This window comes from Hyperoodon ampullatus (genome assembly GCF_949752795.1).
Source record: "Hyperoodon ampullatus genome assembly, chromosome: 2".
In the NCBI taxonomy this organism is placed as follows: domain Eukaryota; kingdom Metazoa; phylum Chordata; class Mammalia; order Artiodactyla; family Ziphiidae; genus Hyperoodon; species Hyperoodon ampullatus.
This window is the reverse complement of record NC_136915.1, coordinates 43038426-43055028: the sequence shown is the minus strand read 5'-3', so window position 1 is coordinate 43055028 and position 16603 is coordinate 43038426. Positions and strand designations below refer to the sequence as shown.

The following is a 16603-nucleotide window of genomic DNA, read 5'->3' as shown; positions in this document are numbered from 1 at the left end:
AAAGTGGGAGGGGACTTCCCTGGTGGTCCAGTGGTTAAGACTTCGCCTTCCAATGCAGGGGGTGCATGTTCAGTCCCTGGTCAGGGAGTTAAGATCCCACATGCCCTGGGCCAAAAAACCAAAACATAAAAAAAAAAAAACAGAAGCAATATTGCAACAAATTCAATAAAGACTTTAAAAAAAAAAAAGAACTTTGTAAAAAAAATAATAAAACTAAAGTGCGAGACAAAGAAAGATAAAAGATGAGACAATGGTGAATAGGTCTTGTATGTCAAGTTGGAAACTTGAACTCTGAGCAGGCACAGAAGGCTTTTAAGTGGGGAATGATTTTTTTTATTTTCCCAAATGGACATTTTAGAGAAAAGCACTTTGCTATGCAGAGGCTAGATGTAAAGGAAGCAAGACTGGAGACAGAGAAATCAGATATGAATCTATTGTGCTAGTACAGGCAGAAGATAAGGAGACCCTCAACTAGAACATCACTAGTTAAAAAAAGAGAGAAGGAAATGGATTCAGGATATATTTTGAAGGGAAAATCAGTAGGATTGGTAACTGATAGGATCTGTGGGAGAAGAAAGAGGGAGGAGATATGGATATGTAGGTTATGGCTTAAATGACAGAAAAGATTCAATCAGTAGTCATTCAATAAATTCTGATTACATACCTACTCTACACCTGACACTGGCATAAGTGCTGGGAATATGGCTGTGGAAAAAGCAGTCTTTCTGTAAAGGAGCTTGTACCTATCAAAATGAAATTGAATGCAGATAGTTGCCAAATATCTGTGTTTCAGTTTTTAAAACTTGTTGAGACAAGTATTTAACTTGTTTGCCTATGGGTACAATGCCACATACTCACCACAGGCAGACAAGCTAAATAATAACTCAGTTCCTCCTGAGCATCTCCATCTGAATGTCCACTACAGATTCACTCTGTATAAAACTGAACTTACCATGTCTCCCCCAAAACCCATCTCCTCACCCTTATTAATGCTCATTGTCAACCCAAGACAAAAACTGTTTATTCCAGTCATAGAGTGACCTGCTATGCTTTGAAACTGTCCCAACTGATCTGATATATCAAGATTTTTATGATCCTTTCCTTTTTGACTGTTCAAATTAGGATATTTTTATGACAGCATCAAATATTTTACCCTAATTTGTTAGTTGAGGTGTTTGCTATTAGAGTTTATGTTCTGCCCATTATCTTGATCCTACCCCCACTAGCCTCTCCCACAATATGGGAGGGCTAAGGGCTCTCTCTTGCATTTTTATCCTCTCCCTCTCTATTGGTTCCTTCTCTTCATCTTAAGAATATGTTCAGATCTTCTCATCCTAAAAATATATATATATATATTCCTTCAAACTTAGCTCCCCTTCACGCGTTAGCTCATCTGTTCTTTTTTTTCACAGTCAAGCTTCTTAGAGTAATCTGTACTGGCTGACTATATTTCTTCATTGTCTGTTTACCTAACTCACTACAACGTGGCTTCTTTCTACGGAGTGACTAAAATTGAATTTAACTTTTAGAGACAGATAATAGTTTTTGGGAGATCGGCTAAGATGGTGGAGTAGAAAGACCCTGAGCTCACCTCCTCTCACAAGCACACCAGAATCACAACTATTTACAGAATAACCATTGATGAAGAAGACTGGAACCTACCAGAAAAGATCTCCTCCAACTAAAGACATAAAGAAGAAACTACAATGAGATGGGTAGGAGGGGCAGACTCATGATATAGTCAAGTCCCATAGTCCCAGGTGGGCGACTCACAAACTGGAGAATAATTACATTGCAGAGGTTCTCCCACAGGAGTAAGTTCTGAGCCCCACGATGAGCTCTCCAGCCCAGGGGTCCTGGTGTGTGCGTGTGTGTATACACACACACACATACACACACACACACAATGGAATACTACTCAGCCATAAAAAGGAATGAAATTTTACCATTTGCAGTAGCATGGATGGCCTTGGAAGGTATTATGCTAAATGGAATAAGACAGAGAAAGACAAATACTATATGATATCACTTATGTGTAGAATCTAAAAAATACAACAAACTAGTGAATATAACAAAAAAGAAGCAGACTCACAGATATAGAGAACAAGCTAGGGGTTACCAGTGGGGAGAGGGAAGGGAGGGCCAAGACAGAGGTAGGGGATTAAGAGGTACAAACTACTACATATAAAATAAGCTACAAGGATATATTATACAACACAGGGAATATAGGCGATATTTTATAATAACTCTAAATAGAATATAACCTTTAAAAGTTGTGAACCTCTATGTTGTACACCTGTAACATATAATATTGTACATCAACTATACTTCAGTAAAAAGAAGTATGGGACAGGAAAAAATAATTTTTATAAAATACCATGCTATGCCACCTTTTTTCACTTTCACAGCCAACTCTGTGGGTCAATATAAGTCACCTTCTACAGTGGTGATGCAATGGTGCTTGCCCAAAGCCATACAGAAAATGGCAAAGTATTCAACACTAGGTCTTTTTTTTTTTTTTTTTAACACTAGGTCTTTTGATTATAAATCCAGGTTTCTTTGTTGTGCTGTGGTTTTTTTTTTTTTGTCATAGTGCCATAACTGTCTCTTTCTTAATTCTCATCCTACTGAATCTGTTTACATTGCTTGTCTCCATTGAGATTTTCTCATACCTTACTTCTCAGATTCTTTCTCTTAATTGCCTTTCTAATCTTTGACAGTTAACTTTCCATCTCTTTTACTGTTTCTCTTTCTTCACCAATTGAAATATATATTCTGTAAACTTTTATCCTTATCACTGTTCTTCCTTTATTTTTTAACTGAATGATCTTATTCATTTCTGTAGCCTCTACTATTATTTATCTGCTGATTATTTCAAAATCTAAATCTTTTCTGGGTCTCTTTCTTGAGCTCCTAAAAAGATTTTTTTTTCCAGTTGCCTACTAGATGTTTTTACCTGGATGCCCTACAGCTTCCTCAAATGTATTCTATCTGAGAACTGGCCACAGTATGCTTCCTCACCAAACCTGACCTCCCCTACCACTCAGTCACCCAAACTAGAAATTTTTGTTTCATATGCCTCTTTCATTTTTTTCATCCTCAAATCTAATTGGTCGACAATTCCTATCAGTTCTACTGAAGTATATTTTAAGCCTGTCCCCTTCATTGAATTCCCACTACTACTAAAGTATAGGCTCTCAAATCCTTTCACTTGGAACATTGAAATAAGTATCCCTTCTCATGTCTTCAAGTCTAATCTGCCATATGCTGCCAAACCACCGCAAACACACGCGCATGCGTGCACATGCACATGCAGACACACACACACACACCCATCAGAATTGTTCCCTTGAACAGTCCTCCGCCTAAAAACCTTTAATGATTTCTCTATTGCCATCAGAGTAAAGTCCAAATACCTTAGTGTACCAATTTAAGGACTACTACAATCTAGTTTCATGAAAACTGTCTGGCCTTATAGCCAGTCCACATTCCTCTTCCATACATAGAGCTGATGATTCAGTTTGTTTTTTGGAATTCTTTATTGATTTTTTAAGTATCCAGTTTCTTGCTTGTGTTTTTTCTCTGCCTAGAGTACAACTCCCTCCCCACCAATCTTCCATTACATACACTCCACAACACTGATATCTTTTTTAAAGATATGGGTTAAATATTAGCACCTGCATCAGGCCTTGCACAGTCTTCTAAAGTAATTAATCACTCTTTCCTTTATTCTCCAATAGTCTTTGCTTATACTTTTATTGTATCTCTTAACACACTGGAAAAGACATATTTCCAACTAAATATAGCTTCCTTTAAAATGGGAACTTCTTGAAATTTGGAACCATGTTTTCTCTCTGTACCCCAAGCTTTTAACCTGGTTCTTTGACATAGTAAGTAGTTGGTGAAAGAAATATCAGCTTCAATTATAAGCTTGTCTTATGCATGTATGAGTTCTAAATTTTTGTCTCAAGCAGTTTGGTTATCATCTTTTCTAAGAAGTTTGCCCTGATTCCTCCCACTCCCAATAATTTAGGTGCTCTCCTCTGAACTTACCTGTCATAACACTTATTGTTAGGTATTATAATTATCTATCTATCTATATATATATATATATATTGTATTCCTTGAGAGAACATACACTGTATATCTTTCACTCAAGTCCAGGCAATGTAGCATTTAGTAGGGTTTATGAATGTATGGTAAATGATAAAGGGAATAAATGAATGCAATAGAGAGCCAAAATAGAATCACTAATTTTTTTTTTTTTTTGCGGTACGCAGGCCTCTCACTGTTATGGTCTCTCCCGTTGTGGAGCACAGGCTCAGGATGCGCAGGCTCAGCGGCCATGGCTCACGGGCCCAACCGCTCCGCGGCATGTGGGATCTTCCCAGACCGGGGCACGAACCCGTGTCCCCTGCATCGGCAGGCGGACTCTCAACCACTGCGCCACCAGGGAAGCCCAGAATCACTAATTTTTTTACCTTTTAAAAATTTTTGAATAAATAGCTTCTCTGGTTTTAAAGAATTTTAGAGCAACCATGACTGAACCAAGAGATTATCTATTCTCATCAGCAAACATTAATGAAAAAAGATTGTTTATCTCATTTTTTAGAAAAAGATTTTCCTAACCTGTTAGATGGCTGATAAGAAAGAGATTGGGAGTTCCTTATACATAATTAAGTAGCTCATTCTTGCAGATACTTCAATAATTCATATTCAAAATATACTTTTTTTCAACAAAATCGGCTTTTTAGATACCTCCCTTTGAAGATGTTGTTGTAGGATTTTGTTTTCTGGGATCTTAAGACAGTTGGGAATTCTGTACTTTGTGAAGACAAAATGTGTTACATAGGCACAAAATTAAAATCACTGTCCTAGTCCTCTTATTATGGAAAGGGGCTATTATTTGACTGAAAGCTGGATTAGAAGAAAGAGGATAGATGTGGGGGAGTAAGGTAAAAGCAGTGAGAAAAAAAAGATGATATATAGAACAGTTCCTTTCTTTTTCATCCCTGTGTCCTTCAAACCTTAATCTAATGCCTCTTTAAGGGAGGGTGAGTACTAGGCAAGACTAAGTGAAGGCTGAGATGATAGCCTAGCTGACAAAAGATGTGAGAAAGTTTGTCATACTGGACTTTTGTTTCTTTCCACTTGCCTGCAAACCTGGCTAAGTACCCTAAAGGAATGTGTAGTGTACCTTTTAGGTCCTGAGCCTTTACCCATTTAAGAATTCAAAGGAAGTTCATGCTCCAGATATTTGCCTACCTGAAACAGATGGAATTCAAGTACAGTTATAGTCCTAGTAAATGTGTTATTTTGAAGGGGAGGCTCCTTCACTGTTTTGAAATGAGAAAGGGTTTTGAATTTTTATGCTGTTGAATTGCTGAAATCAAGAGGAGGTGTTGGCTCTACAAAGCAAAACACTAAAGTAGCATTAGGAGTACAAATAGAACCAAGGCTTCTGTGAGAAATAGTGGTATAGTCAGAATAGCAGATAGGTGCTTAGGGCAAGGACCATTCATTTTTATTCATCCAGTAAGTATATGTACATTTCCTTCTCTATTCAAACCATTGGGAAAACTGTCTTTAAGGTAAGAGGGAAAATGTTAACAATTATGGGCATTAATGCTTGGTTATGCCCAAGGAGGAAGTGCTAAGCCTGCTGAGTCATATGGAGTAAACATCTTGCCTTCCTTATTTGGAGCTGTTAGACTCACTAAATTAATAGTTTTAAAAATTGTTCCGTAATATCCTGAGAGCCTTCAGAGGTACCCCAGCTATCAGAGGGATGTGAGGAAGAAAAGGCCAAGGCCAGGAGCATTAGGCTACTTGTTGCCCTCTCCCTGCATCAACCAGAGTGGCCTTACTTTTATCTATTGTATGCACTATAATTTTACATAATATTTTGCTTGGGGCTAGGGGAGGGAGGTAACTCTGTGAAAAGAAATTTGAAAACTGTTAGTGAGAGATCTTTAAAATCCCTTCCAGCTTTAAAATCTATGACTCTATGACTGACTGAACTCTAACATCCCCTCTAACCAAGTTTCATGAGTCTTTGATTCTGAGTTTCTTTTAATGCATTTTCATAATTTAGGTACATAGCAACATATTTTGAAAGATAGAAATTTCATTTATTCAGTGGTCTTTGTAGACTTTATTTATTAAACATGGTATAGATAGGCACTTAGCCAGATACCTTGCTGGGACCCCCTTCTTATCCAAGACATTAATATTTGTCAGTATTCACAACTCAGTTCAAATGTTTGAAATCTCACTATTTTTGAAATCCCATTCTAACTTAGAGATCAGGAGCCAAGTTCATATTTTGAAACTGATGTTTTTCATTGTACTACCTTATATCTCAATGGACGTTGCTGAAAACAAAATAAACGGAGCATATTTATTAGTGCCCAGCATGTAGTAAATTCTCAGTAAATGTTTATTGAATTGAAGCATCATTATTACATCTCATATTTAATGGCCTTCGGTTTACAAAGAGCTTTCGTATATAGTGTATTTCATGTTATCTTCCAATAATACATGGGGATAGTGTACCATATTTCACTAATGAGAAATTTGAGAACCATTGCAGTAGGGAAGAGGCAAATTTTTAAATGCTACCATTACTTCTGCCCAAAAGTTTAGACTACCATGAGCTTTTTGAAAGACTCGTATAGCTTATTTATCTCTGACCTCTTAATTGTACCCATTTCTTCATTTATTGAGCGAATATTTCTTGAGCACCTAATTGTATACCATAGGCTGGGGGTAAAACAGATAAAAATCCCAGTCTTCATTGAGTTTGTGAGCATTCTTCTTTTTCACTCAGGCTCCAGCCTTTAGTCTAGGGGTATCACAGCAAGATTAGAAATATATGTAAGCCTTAAAATGAGAAATATTAAGCTTCACTCTAGCAAATAGCTTCTTACTTAATAAAACTTTTATAATGCTAATGTCCTATTGTAATTACATAATTTATATTTTGGGATTTGATTTCCTAAAGTCAGTATGAAACTAATCATAGGACTTTCCTTAAATAGCAAAGCACCGATGTTCATATGGTTAGTGATAGTGATGGAGATGACTTTGAAGATGCTTCCGAATTTGGGGTGGATGATGGAGAAGTATTCGGCATGGCGTCATCTGCCTTGAGGAAATCTCCAATGAGTGAGTATTAATAGCTCTTTGGGTCCAGCATTATAATTCTCCCTCCTAGTACAGAAACTTATGAGGAACAATGAACTTAAAAATCTCTTACTGACTTTCAGGTTTGGAGAGAGAAAATATAGGAAGTAGACATTATTCATAGGAACTAGAGCCTCTTGAATTTTGATCTTAAGCCCAACCATTCCCAATACTTTAGTAAAATTCATTAAAAACTCAAGGGAATGTAACTTTTGTTTCACACGTATAATTAGCTATGAGTTTATCTCTTTACTTTAAACCCAGAAATTGATAAACAAAATAGCTGTACTTTTTGTGACTGTACTTGTCACCACACATCTTATTGGAGATATCAGTTTTATCAGTAGTTATATTACTTTTCCATTCACTGGTACCCATCTTTGGAAGGAAAGAAGTAAACTAAATGTGCCATCTCCCTCACCTGCACCTGACAAGATGCATAGTATAGGATCGTAAGTGGTGCTACATAATAGTCATACAAAATGACTATTAAAATAAGTCCATAAATGGCTCGTTTACTCTGTGAAATTAGGGGACATTCATGGGCAGAAATAGATGTGATATTTACATAAAATGACTATTTTCCTGATTAATAAAGTCTTTAGAATAATTTGAGAACTTTTTATATAATTTAATCATAAGATGTCATTTCAAGCATAATTGATGACTGGCACATATTTTCAACACCTAGCAGGATTGTATCAGCTGGTTTTCAAAAATTTATGAGCTTGAAAATTTTTTGAGGTTCTTTTTTAAGGTTTGATGAAATCTTCTAATGTATGTCGAGTTAAAATGTCTCCTCAGATGTATCACAGAAACTAAAATTTAATTCCTCTTTATTGATTAAATATATTTCTTATATGTGGGATTAGATGTTATGTGGTTTGTTTTTTGTGTCTATTTGTTTTGGTTTTTTGTTTTTGTTTTTCCTTTTGTTTGTTTTTTAGTGCCAGAAAACGCAGAAAATGAAGGAGATGCCTTATTACAATTTACAGCAGAGTTTTCTTCAAGGTAGGGTTAGGACATTAACTATATAAAATTGATGTTCTTTTAATGCTACTGTGATTTTTCTGGAGCAACTTTAATCCTAGATTGTTTTCAGTTTCTTCTCAAAGTATTCAAAGGATACATTTATCAATATATATAGTCCTAATAGTGAATACAGAGTATTCAAGTCAGATAACTAGTAAACTGTGCCGCTTCAGAGATGTATTTATCTTCTCTCTATATCTTTATAGAAGCATAATAAATGGATTACTAATTTAATATCTTGACTATATTTCCAAAAGGACTAGGTTATAGGATACTAAGTTTTAGTATATCCTAGGACAAACAAAATTTTTTTTTTCTTTTTTTTTTTTTTTTTTTGCGGTACGCGGGCCTCTCACTATTTTGGCTTCCCTTTGTGGAGCACAGGCTCCAGACGCACAGGCTCAGCGGCCATGGCTCACGGGCCCAGCCACTCCGCGGCATGTGGGATCTTCCTGGACCGGGCACGAACCCGTGTCCCCTTCATCAGCAGGCGGACTCTCAACCACTGCGCCACCAGGGAAGCCCCAAACAAAATATTTAAAAAGTAATATTGAATAAAAAAATAATTTAAAAATGATATAAGTGAATTTTTTCTTTTAATTTTTGTTTTGGAATCATTTAGCATTTCTTCTTTTAATAGTGTAATATAAAATTTTCTATGCATTTGAGATTCACCTAGAGGTGTTTAAAAAGATTTAAATATTTAAACCTAAATTTTCATGTAAACAATATTTCTCTTTAGTTCTATTTTCTGATGTAATGTAATTTGGAAACTTAGCAAGGAACCATTTTTTCCCTCTGTGTTAGAGAATAAATGAACTAAAATGGAAAGTTAAGGCTATTGTAACTAGGAAAATCTTAGGGAAGTGGGTAACCAGGAATTGCTACTTGTAAATGGCATGGTTTCATAGCACTCATTAAGTCCATTTGCTAGATGTACTTAAAATTCCAGTGTTCTGATATATCGGTATAGGCCAAGAAGAGTTCAAAAAACTAATGAAGCCTATTCCTAACCCTTTAAAGAAATGTTTTAATGTTTTGTCTATACTTAAGAGACGTTAGCCCCAACATTTACTTAAAACTCATTGGTTAGACTTGTGAAATTTGAAGTAAATTTGAAATGTATTTTAATTAATAGACACAATTTTTCCTATAGATATGGTGACTGCCATCCTGTATTTTTTATTGGCTCATTAGAAGCAACTTTTCAAGAGGCCTTCTATGTGAAAGCCCGAGATGTAAGTGGAATCTTACCTTTTCTGATTAAAAAGTATATCCCATAGGTTTACCACCAGGCCTGAGGCAATGCTTGATGTTTTCTGTTTTTTTCAGATTGAAGACTTGATTTTGTTTCTGGTTCATCTACTAACCTAATCATCACCAAGCTGCCCATTTCAGAGGGGCAGTAGTATGATAGGGTACTGCTAGCTTTTACAGAAGTCTTTGTCAAGCTCTGAAACGGGTTTTTTTTTTTTAGGGGGTGAAAGGGGTGGACATGCTTAGAAGGGACCAGGCTACGTGTTCGTATTCTTTTCAGTTATGTGATTGACAGTTTCTTGCTAAATGATTTGTCCTTCAGTCTTTTCCCCAAATGATTATTCCATCTAATAGTATATATCTTATAACTGTAGTATTTTTTCCTAAAAGTCATTTTAGACAAGAAAAAGATTTTTCCTTAAATATAGGAATGGGTCGTGTGATCTTGAAATCAAGTAGATCCAAGTATGTAACAAGAAATCAGAAGTTACATTTTGAGCACAAAGATTCTGTGTGGTTGCTCTATTTATATGTTGACACTGTAGTCGAGACCCCAGTTATCTGGCTCCTGCCTATCTTTACAGCTTCAGCTCTTCCCATTTCCTGCCTTACACTTAATAAATCTTGCAGTAGTGTGCCATTTGTACTTCCCCATAATCTAACTCTTTTTTCATGCTGCCCCACTGTCAGGAATACCTTTCATCCTGCTCGTTACCTGGTTGGCTCCTACTCTTCCATACCCACCCTTTAGTACTTTGCAATGATAACACATTGCTTTTAATTATCCATTCTCTCTCTTTTATATATATGTCTTCTCAAGAGATTTGATTTTCTTTTTGGCAGTGACGATGTACCTTACATCCCTACACATAGTAAATACTCTGTATGTTTAATGAGTGAAGGAAAAAAGAGAGAGGAAGGAAGGAATAAGGTGTAGGTGGAGTTAGAGGGAAAGTTATTGGAATTAAAGAGGACAAAGGATTTTGAGAATAGAGTGCAAGGATGCCTCTGAAATTTCTAGTTTCTACTTATGTTAAGCTCTGACCTAAACTCTGACTTAAAGAAAGAAAAATTCATTTTAAACAGGTTTTAAAAATTGAATTCCAAGACAATAATTAGTGATCAAGCTTAGATCTATCATTGATAGTTCAATGAAGTAGATTAAGAAACATAAACTGTTCTCTACCCTAAGAATAGTGGAATAGCCCATTGTAAAGGCAATTTTAAACATCTATTTTTTAACTATTAAATCTATATTAAATGGATTTTATTTTTGAAGAAATATATATTTATGGTAATACAGGTTTATAGTTTCCATAAGTACAGGTTTATGGAAGATACTGAAAAGCTAAAAGAATATATTCTAACACAGATTAACTTTATATGTTCTTTCCATATATTTATTATTTATTTCATTGAGCGCACATGCATATTTAATATAAAATTGGTCATGTTAAAATCCTGTTAAAACAGCTTATCTTCACCTTTTAATATTATATAATCATTTACTTAATTATATTTTATAATATTTTAACTTTTATTAAAACAATTTTTAATACAGAAAAAGTAAAGGAGTAGTACAATAAACACTAAATCCCTTATACCTAGATTTAACAATTACTAAAATTTTTCCATATTTGCTTCTTCTATATACAGGGCATCCCGAAGTTTTAATGGAGCTTTAGCAATTAAACTTTTGAAGTTATTAAAACTTAAACTGCATAAAACATTTAGGATACTCTTATATATTCATTATTTTTTGCTAAGCCATTTCAAAGTGAATCACAGACATCATATTTTACCCCTAAAAACATCTGCATGCACTTTCCAAAAATAATGACATTCCCCTACAGAATCACAATACCATTGTCACATGTAACATACTAACAATAATTTCCTAATGTCATCTAGTATCCAGTGCATATTCAAAGTTCCCCAGTTGACTCTTTTTTTGAAAACCGTGATCCACTCAAGGATCACAAATTACATTTGGTTGTTAGATTTCTTAAATCCTTTTAAGCAGACACCTGCTTTTTTCCCCCACCCACCCCTTTTTATGACATTTGCTTTGTGAAGAAATCATGCTGGATGACTTACAGATTGTTCCAGATTCTGGATTTGTGTGATTGTTTCCTTGTGATATGATTTAACTTGTTCCTTTATCTCTGTATTTCCTGAGAAATGGCTATTAAGTCTAAAAGCTTTGTTAGATTCAGGTCAAATTTTTTGTTGTTGTTGTTGCAAGAATGCTTTGTAAGTAATGCTGAATACTTTATTATAACAGGATTTCTAATGGTTATTAAGTCTCTCATTGTACAGCAATGTTATTATATTTAAACAATCACTTATTGTTGCACATAAATATGTTTGAAAGAGTAATTATAGCTTTAAAATAATCTATTTTTCAATTCATTCCTGGATAAGAATGTATTTGGGATTAATTCGTCTCTGCTTTTCCAGTAAGATTGCTAAGCAGTTGAAGTAACCAGAAGATGTGAGGGCCTTTTATAACCTAAATATAGCTCCCAAATAAGCATAGACATCTTTTAAATTCCATTTTAAAAGCTACTGTAAACATTATAACTTTGTGACAATACATTGTTTAAATATACAGTATATAATAGACGAAAGAACTTTTTATTGAGTGTCTTTGTATAGTAAATTGGCATTTGGATTTATTCAGACTGATGATTCCCAGAGGAGCGTAAACTCTTATTAACTTCTGGGTATTTCTAATGAAACAATTGATTGTTTGCTTTTGATGAGTGTGTTGGTATTTTAACAACTGGAAATCATTGGTTCATGTGTTTTGTTTCATATTAGATTGATACCCAAATCCACTGACCTATTTGGACTCCTAAACTGTCTTTATATTTTTCCCCTTGTCCAGGGCTTTTTTTCTTTCCTTTTTTCTCTTTCCCAAGTTAAAGATCAATAACAGTTTATGTATCATTTATTACATTGCCCTAAACTTAAGTAAAATTCATCCACAGAATGGGTAAATTATTCAAAATTAGATCTAAGCAGGGACATTTATTACAGTCATCAACCAAATTATATACATCTCCTTTCAAAAATAGAGAGGACTGTATAGAAAGTATAGAAATAGCACTGCTACTTTAGATTTATATTGTGCTCTGTGGTTTATGAAGCTTCTTCCTATGCATATCTCATTTGAACCCCACAGCAAACCAGTGAGATGGGGATATATAATATCAATATTCTCATTGTAGAGATGAGGAAACTCAGAAAAGCTACATGACTTAACCAAAGACAAATCAAGGGTAAGTAGTGGAGGCCAAATGAGAGTGCAGGTGTTCCAACACATGTAAGTGTGTTTTACACTATACCACCTTACTTCCAGAAGCTTTTCAGTGCTAACTGCTATACTACAGGATTCGATCCTCAAACTTCATCTCTCCTTTTCAGACTGTACATTTGAGAGTGAAAACAAATCGTTTTCAATATTTTTTTTAAAACTTCTGAATGAATCATTTTTAAGAAAACAGTTTGCTAATGTTCAAATATTTTAAGGCAAGAATGACCGATACTCTGCCATTGTTACTAAATTTCTTTCGTCTTAAACATCGCATGTTTAATTTAAACTGTGGGAGGCACATTAATTTTACCAGGGCAACAGATGAGCCTTGAGCACCAGCATTCTTCACTTGAAGTGAGAAATTGAGTTCCAAGAGTAAATAAAAACAAGATTGAAGGTTTAAATCCTCTGCTAGGCTTTTTGAACTTATATACTCATTAAATGTTTATTGGAGTGGTGGGATTACAAAGGATTTGGGGAGCTTCATCAACTGGTATATAGTTAATCACTAAGTAAAACACTACATTTGATAAAGTGTTTCTCACGATGCCACATTCAATCCATCTTAATGAAAACTGCTTCAGACTGATTTCATTTGAGAGCACTTGGTGAGAGTACTCATAGTTTTTTCTGCCTTTTTCATGAGGAATTTACAATACTGTTCAAAGCAGAGCTCCAACTTCAGTGAAACAGGTATTCTAAGTTCTTGTGTTTAAGTATATTGTGACAAAGTTTCGACTTCTGGCAGTGGGTTGATCAGTTTTATGATCTTCTCCCTTGCCCTTAACTATTAGGGATGTTCATTGAGTTGAAGGCCATGAATATGTATCATATGCCTATTAAGGACCTAGGATGTAGAGGTTTCCTGCCCTTGACATGTTCACAGTCTAGTAGGGATGATAAGACAATATAAATAGTTCCATATAGTGTAACATGCTATGGAAGCAAAGAGGAGAGGTACTTCATCTGCCTTAGAATTCAGGGAGATTTCTTGAGGAGGTATCTCTGACCTGAATCTTAGAAGATAAATGAAACTTAGGCAAATAACAGAATTCTAAACAGAAGGAAGGTCAAAAGCAAAGTCCAGAAGATTACAATTGAGGGAATTAAAACCAAAAAAATTAAGACAGAGAGCAAAAAAATGCAAGACAGAGAGTTGGATTGCATGGTATGATGAGGCTGGGAACATCAACAGGAGCATGGAGGGGACTGTGATGCCCTGGCATTACCTGGCATTTAAAAATATTTGTTGAATGAACCTTATATTTTATCTTTAGGTAAGTAAGAGCCAGTGGTTAGCTTCCTTAATTATGTGCAGAAGAGTTACCACTGGCCACACCATGATTCCCTGGGACTTTCTTAAAGAGGTTTTCTTTTTTCTCCTTAGAGCCTCCGCACCTCTCAGTTCTGCTGTCCCTGAGTTCTCTTCACAACAAAAAGTACCCTAGAGAATGATTAGACATTTGTAGTAACTGAAAATCAACAGCAATAAAAATCCCAGTGCCAGGGTTTATGTCCCATGGGAAGGATTGTTCCTATCCCAGCAGCCCTTTGGAAGACTGGGCTTTGATATCAGTAATCCTGTTACACCTCCTTAGATCTTCACTTCACACCCAGTGCTGTTTCCAAATATTATACATAAATTAAGGAAACCAGTGCTTTACATCTTGATTTCCCACTTAGTAACTCTGTTCCCAAACAAGTAATGAGCCTGTTTCTAATCTAGGGGAAAAAAAAGATGATAATACATATCTACTTTATGTGGTTGTTTTGAGGATTAAATGAGATCTATTCATAAATGCACCCAGCATCATGGCTAAGGTGCTTTTTAAACAGTTTTGGACAAATTTGAGAAATGTTTATAAAGTAACAAAACTGATTGTTCATGAACTAGCTCTAAGAACAGTTCCACAGAGGAATTTTGAGAACCCATTTGAGCATTTATGGCACTGAGATGAATGCTTTGCTTTTAACAGTGCTTGTTCATTATCAAGTTTTATTACATTCATTTTTAAAAATCAACCCATTTTAAAGTAGTGCTATTTCTACTTCCTCAGGTTAAAAGAAACCTAAATAACCATCACTGGTCAATATTTGTTAGGCAAAATAAGCTCTATACAAATCGGAAGCCACAACTGCAGTTGGTGAGTTTCTAGCACTCCATCATCCAGAAAAATCAGGCAAACAAACCTATTTGTGCTTTGGAAAATATGCCCAGTCTGTTCATCTTGTCTTTGTTGTCTTTTCAATTTAAATTCCTTAAAGGCAGACAGTGTCTTTAGAGTAATTTTTTATGACAGCTAGGACGGCATCCTGCACATGTGTGAGATAAGAACTATGACGCTAATATAATGTTTTGAAATGTGTTTTCATTATACAAATAAAATATTTTTTGAAAAGAAAAGAATACAGATGCATTTAAAGTCGAAAAATGCATTGCCTCATAATCCCAAACCTGAAAATAACCACTATTAAATGTTTTTACTTTTAAATGTGATTTTTTGAAAAAGTCTCCAAACATATATATCAGTAAAAAAGTTAAGTTTTATGTAAGTGCAACCGTACCAAATATACTGTTCTGTAATTAGATATTTCCACTAAACAGTATATTGTTAGCATCATATTTAGAATTTGCCTCTAATTCTCCAACTGAGTAATCAGATCTACCTAATTAAAATTGTAAAAATCTTTAATGTTTATAATAAAATTATTTTTTAGTTAATAATTAAGTTAGTTTTAAGATATGCTGCTGTGTAAAACATTCTTCTCAATTTACTGCTATTCACCATTTTTTTGAGGACCATATAACCATATTCAAAAAGCAATATAGGTAAAATTTATTAAAATATCAAAAACAAGGCTGATTTTTTTAGTAGACTTTATTCATATTTGTATTATTTCTCTCAAAGAGCCCTCCCTGTCCCTAGAAAGTATTTGTTATTCATATTACCTATTTTTAAAGGATAAAAAGCTAAATTGGATCCCTTAAGTATTCCATCTGTAAATTCAAGAAGTTTGTTCCATATCTAATCTTAAACATTTTCACTTAAAGATAAAAGGCATGGTAGAAAGAGAAATAATCGGAATTCTTATATTTGGATTCTGAGTCCCCATTTACTTGCTGTGTGCTATTAAAACTAGGTTACTTAATCTCTCTGAGCATCAATTTAAAAATTTGTATTGTAGTACATACCTCACAGGGTTAACAAGCAATTAATATAAGTAAAATGTCTTTAACATGTATGTGAAACAGCTTTAAGATTGTTTGCTTATAGTAGAGGGACATTGAATAAATCAGGCAGATTTGGATTTGAAACTGGACCCTGATACTGACTAGCTATATAAGCCTCCATTTTATTTTCTCTGAAATGGAGATTAAAATATCTTGGCAATTAACCCACCTTGGAATAATGACCCTTACCTTAACAGTAACCAGGTTATTCAGATGCACATGTTAGAGAAGATGAGTGGGCCTGCATAATTGTTACATGTAAAGGAGCAGCAGGAAATAGGACTAAAATAGAGAAATAGATTGGGGTTTCATCATGGAAATCCCTGAATGCCAGGTAAAGACTTTTGTTATTGTTAGGTAATGGTTAGCTTTTGAAAGTTCTGAAGAAGAGGGTGACACTGTCAGAGGAATAAGTAATGTGGTGGCAGTTTGTAGGATGGTTGGGAGGGGAGAAATTCATAGCAGAGACTGAGCAACTGTGTGCGTTTGTATATGTGTAATTGTGGAGTGTCAGGCGATGATTAGAAAATCATAGTATGATAATAGCACAGTGTAGTTTACAAACTTTTTGCCTCCTA

At 34.8% G+C, this 16603-nt stretch overlaps 1 protein-coding gene across 2 annotated transcripts in view; it reads left to right on the top strand.

Annotated features, from left to right (window-relative positions):
- FAF1 (Fas associated factor 1) overlaps window positions 1-16603 on the top strand; it is a gene marked incomplete at its 5' end in the record, with an annotated part of 488979 nt that overhangs the window by 344494 nt on the left and 127882 nt on the right. For both annotated transcript variants that reach the window (XM_079696859.1, XM_079696858.1), the window contains 3 exons: window positions 7041-7167; window positions 8133-8196; window positions 9374-9455. In XM_079696859.1, the coding sequence (XP_079552985.1) occupies window positions 7041-7167; window positions 8133-8196; window positions 9374-9455 (273 nt within the window). The remainder of the gene's footprint in view (window positions 1-7040; window positions 7168-8132; window positions 8197-9373; window positions 9456-16603) is intronic.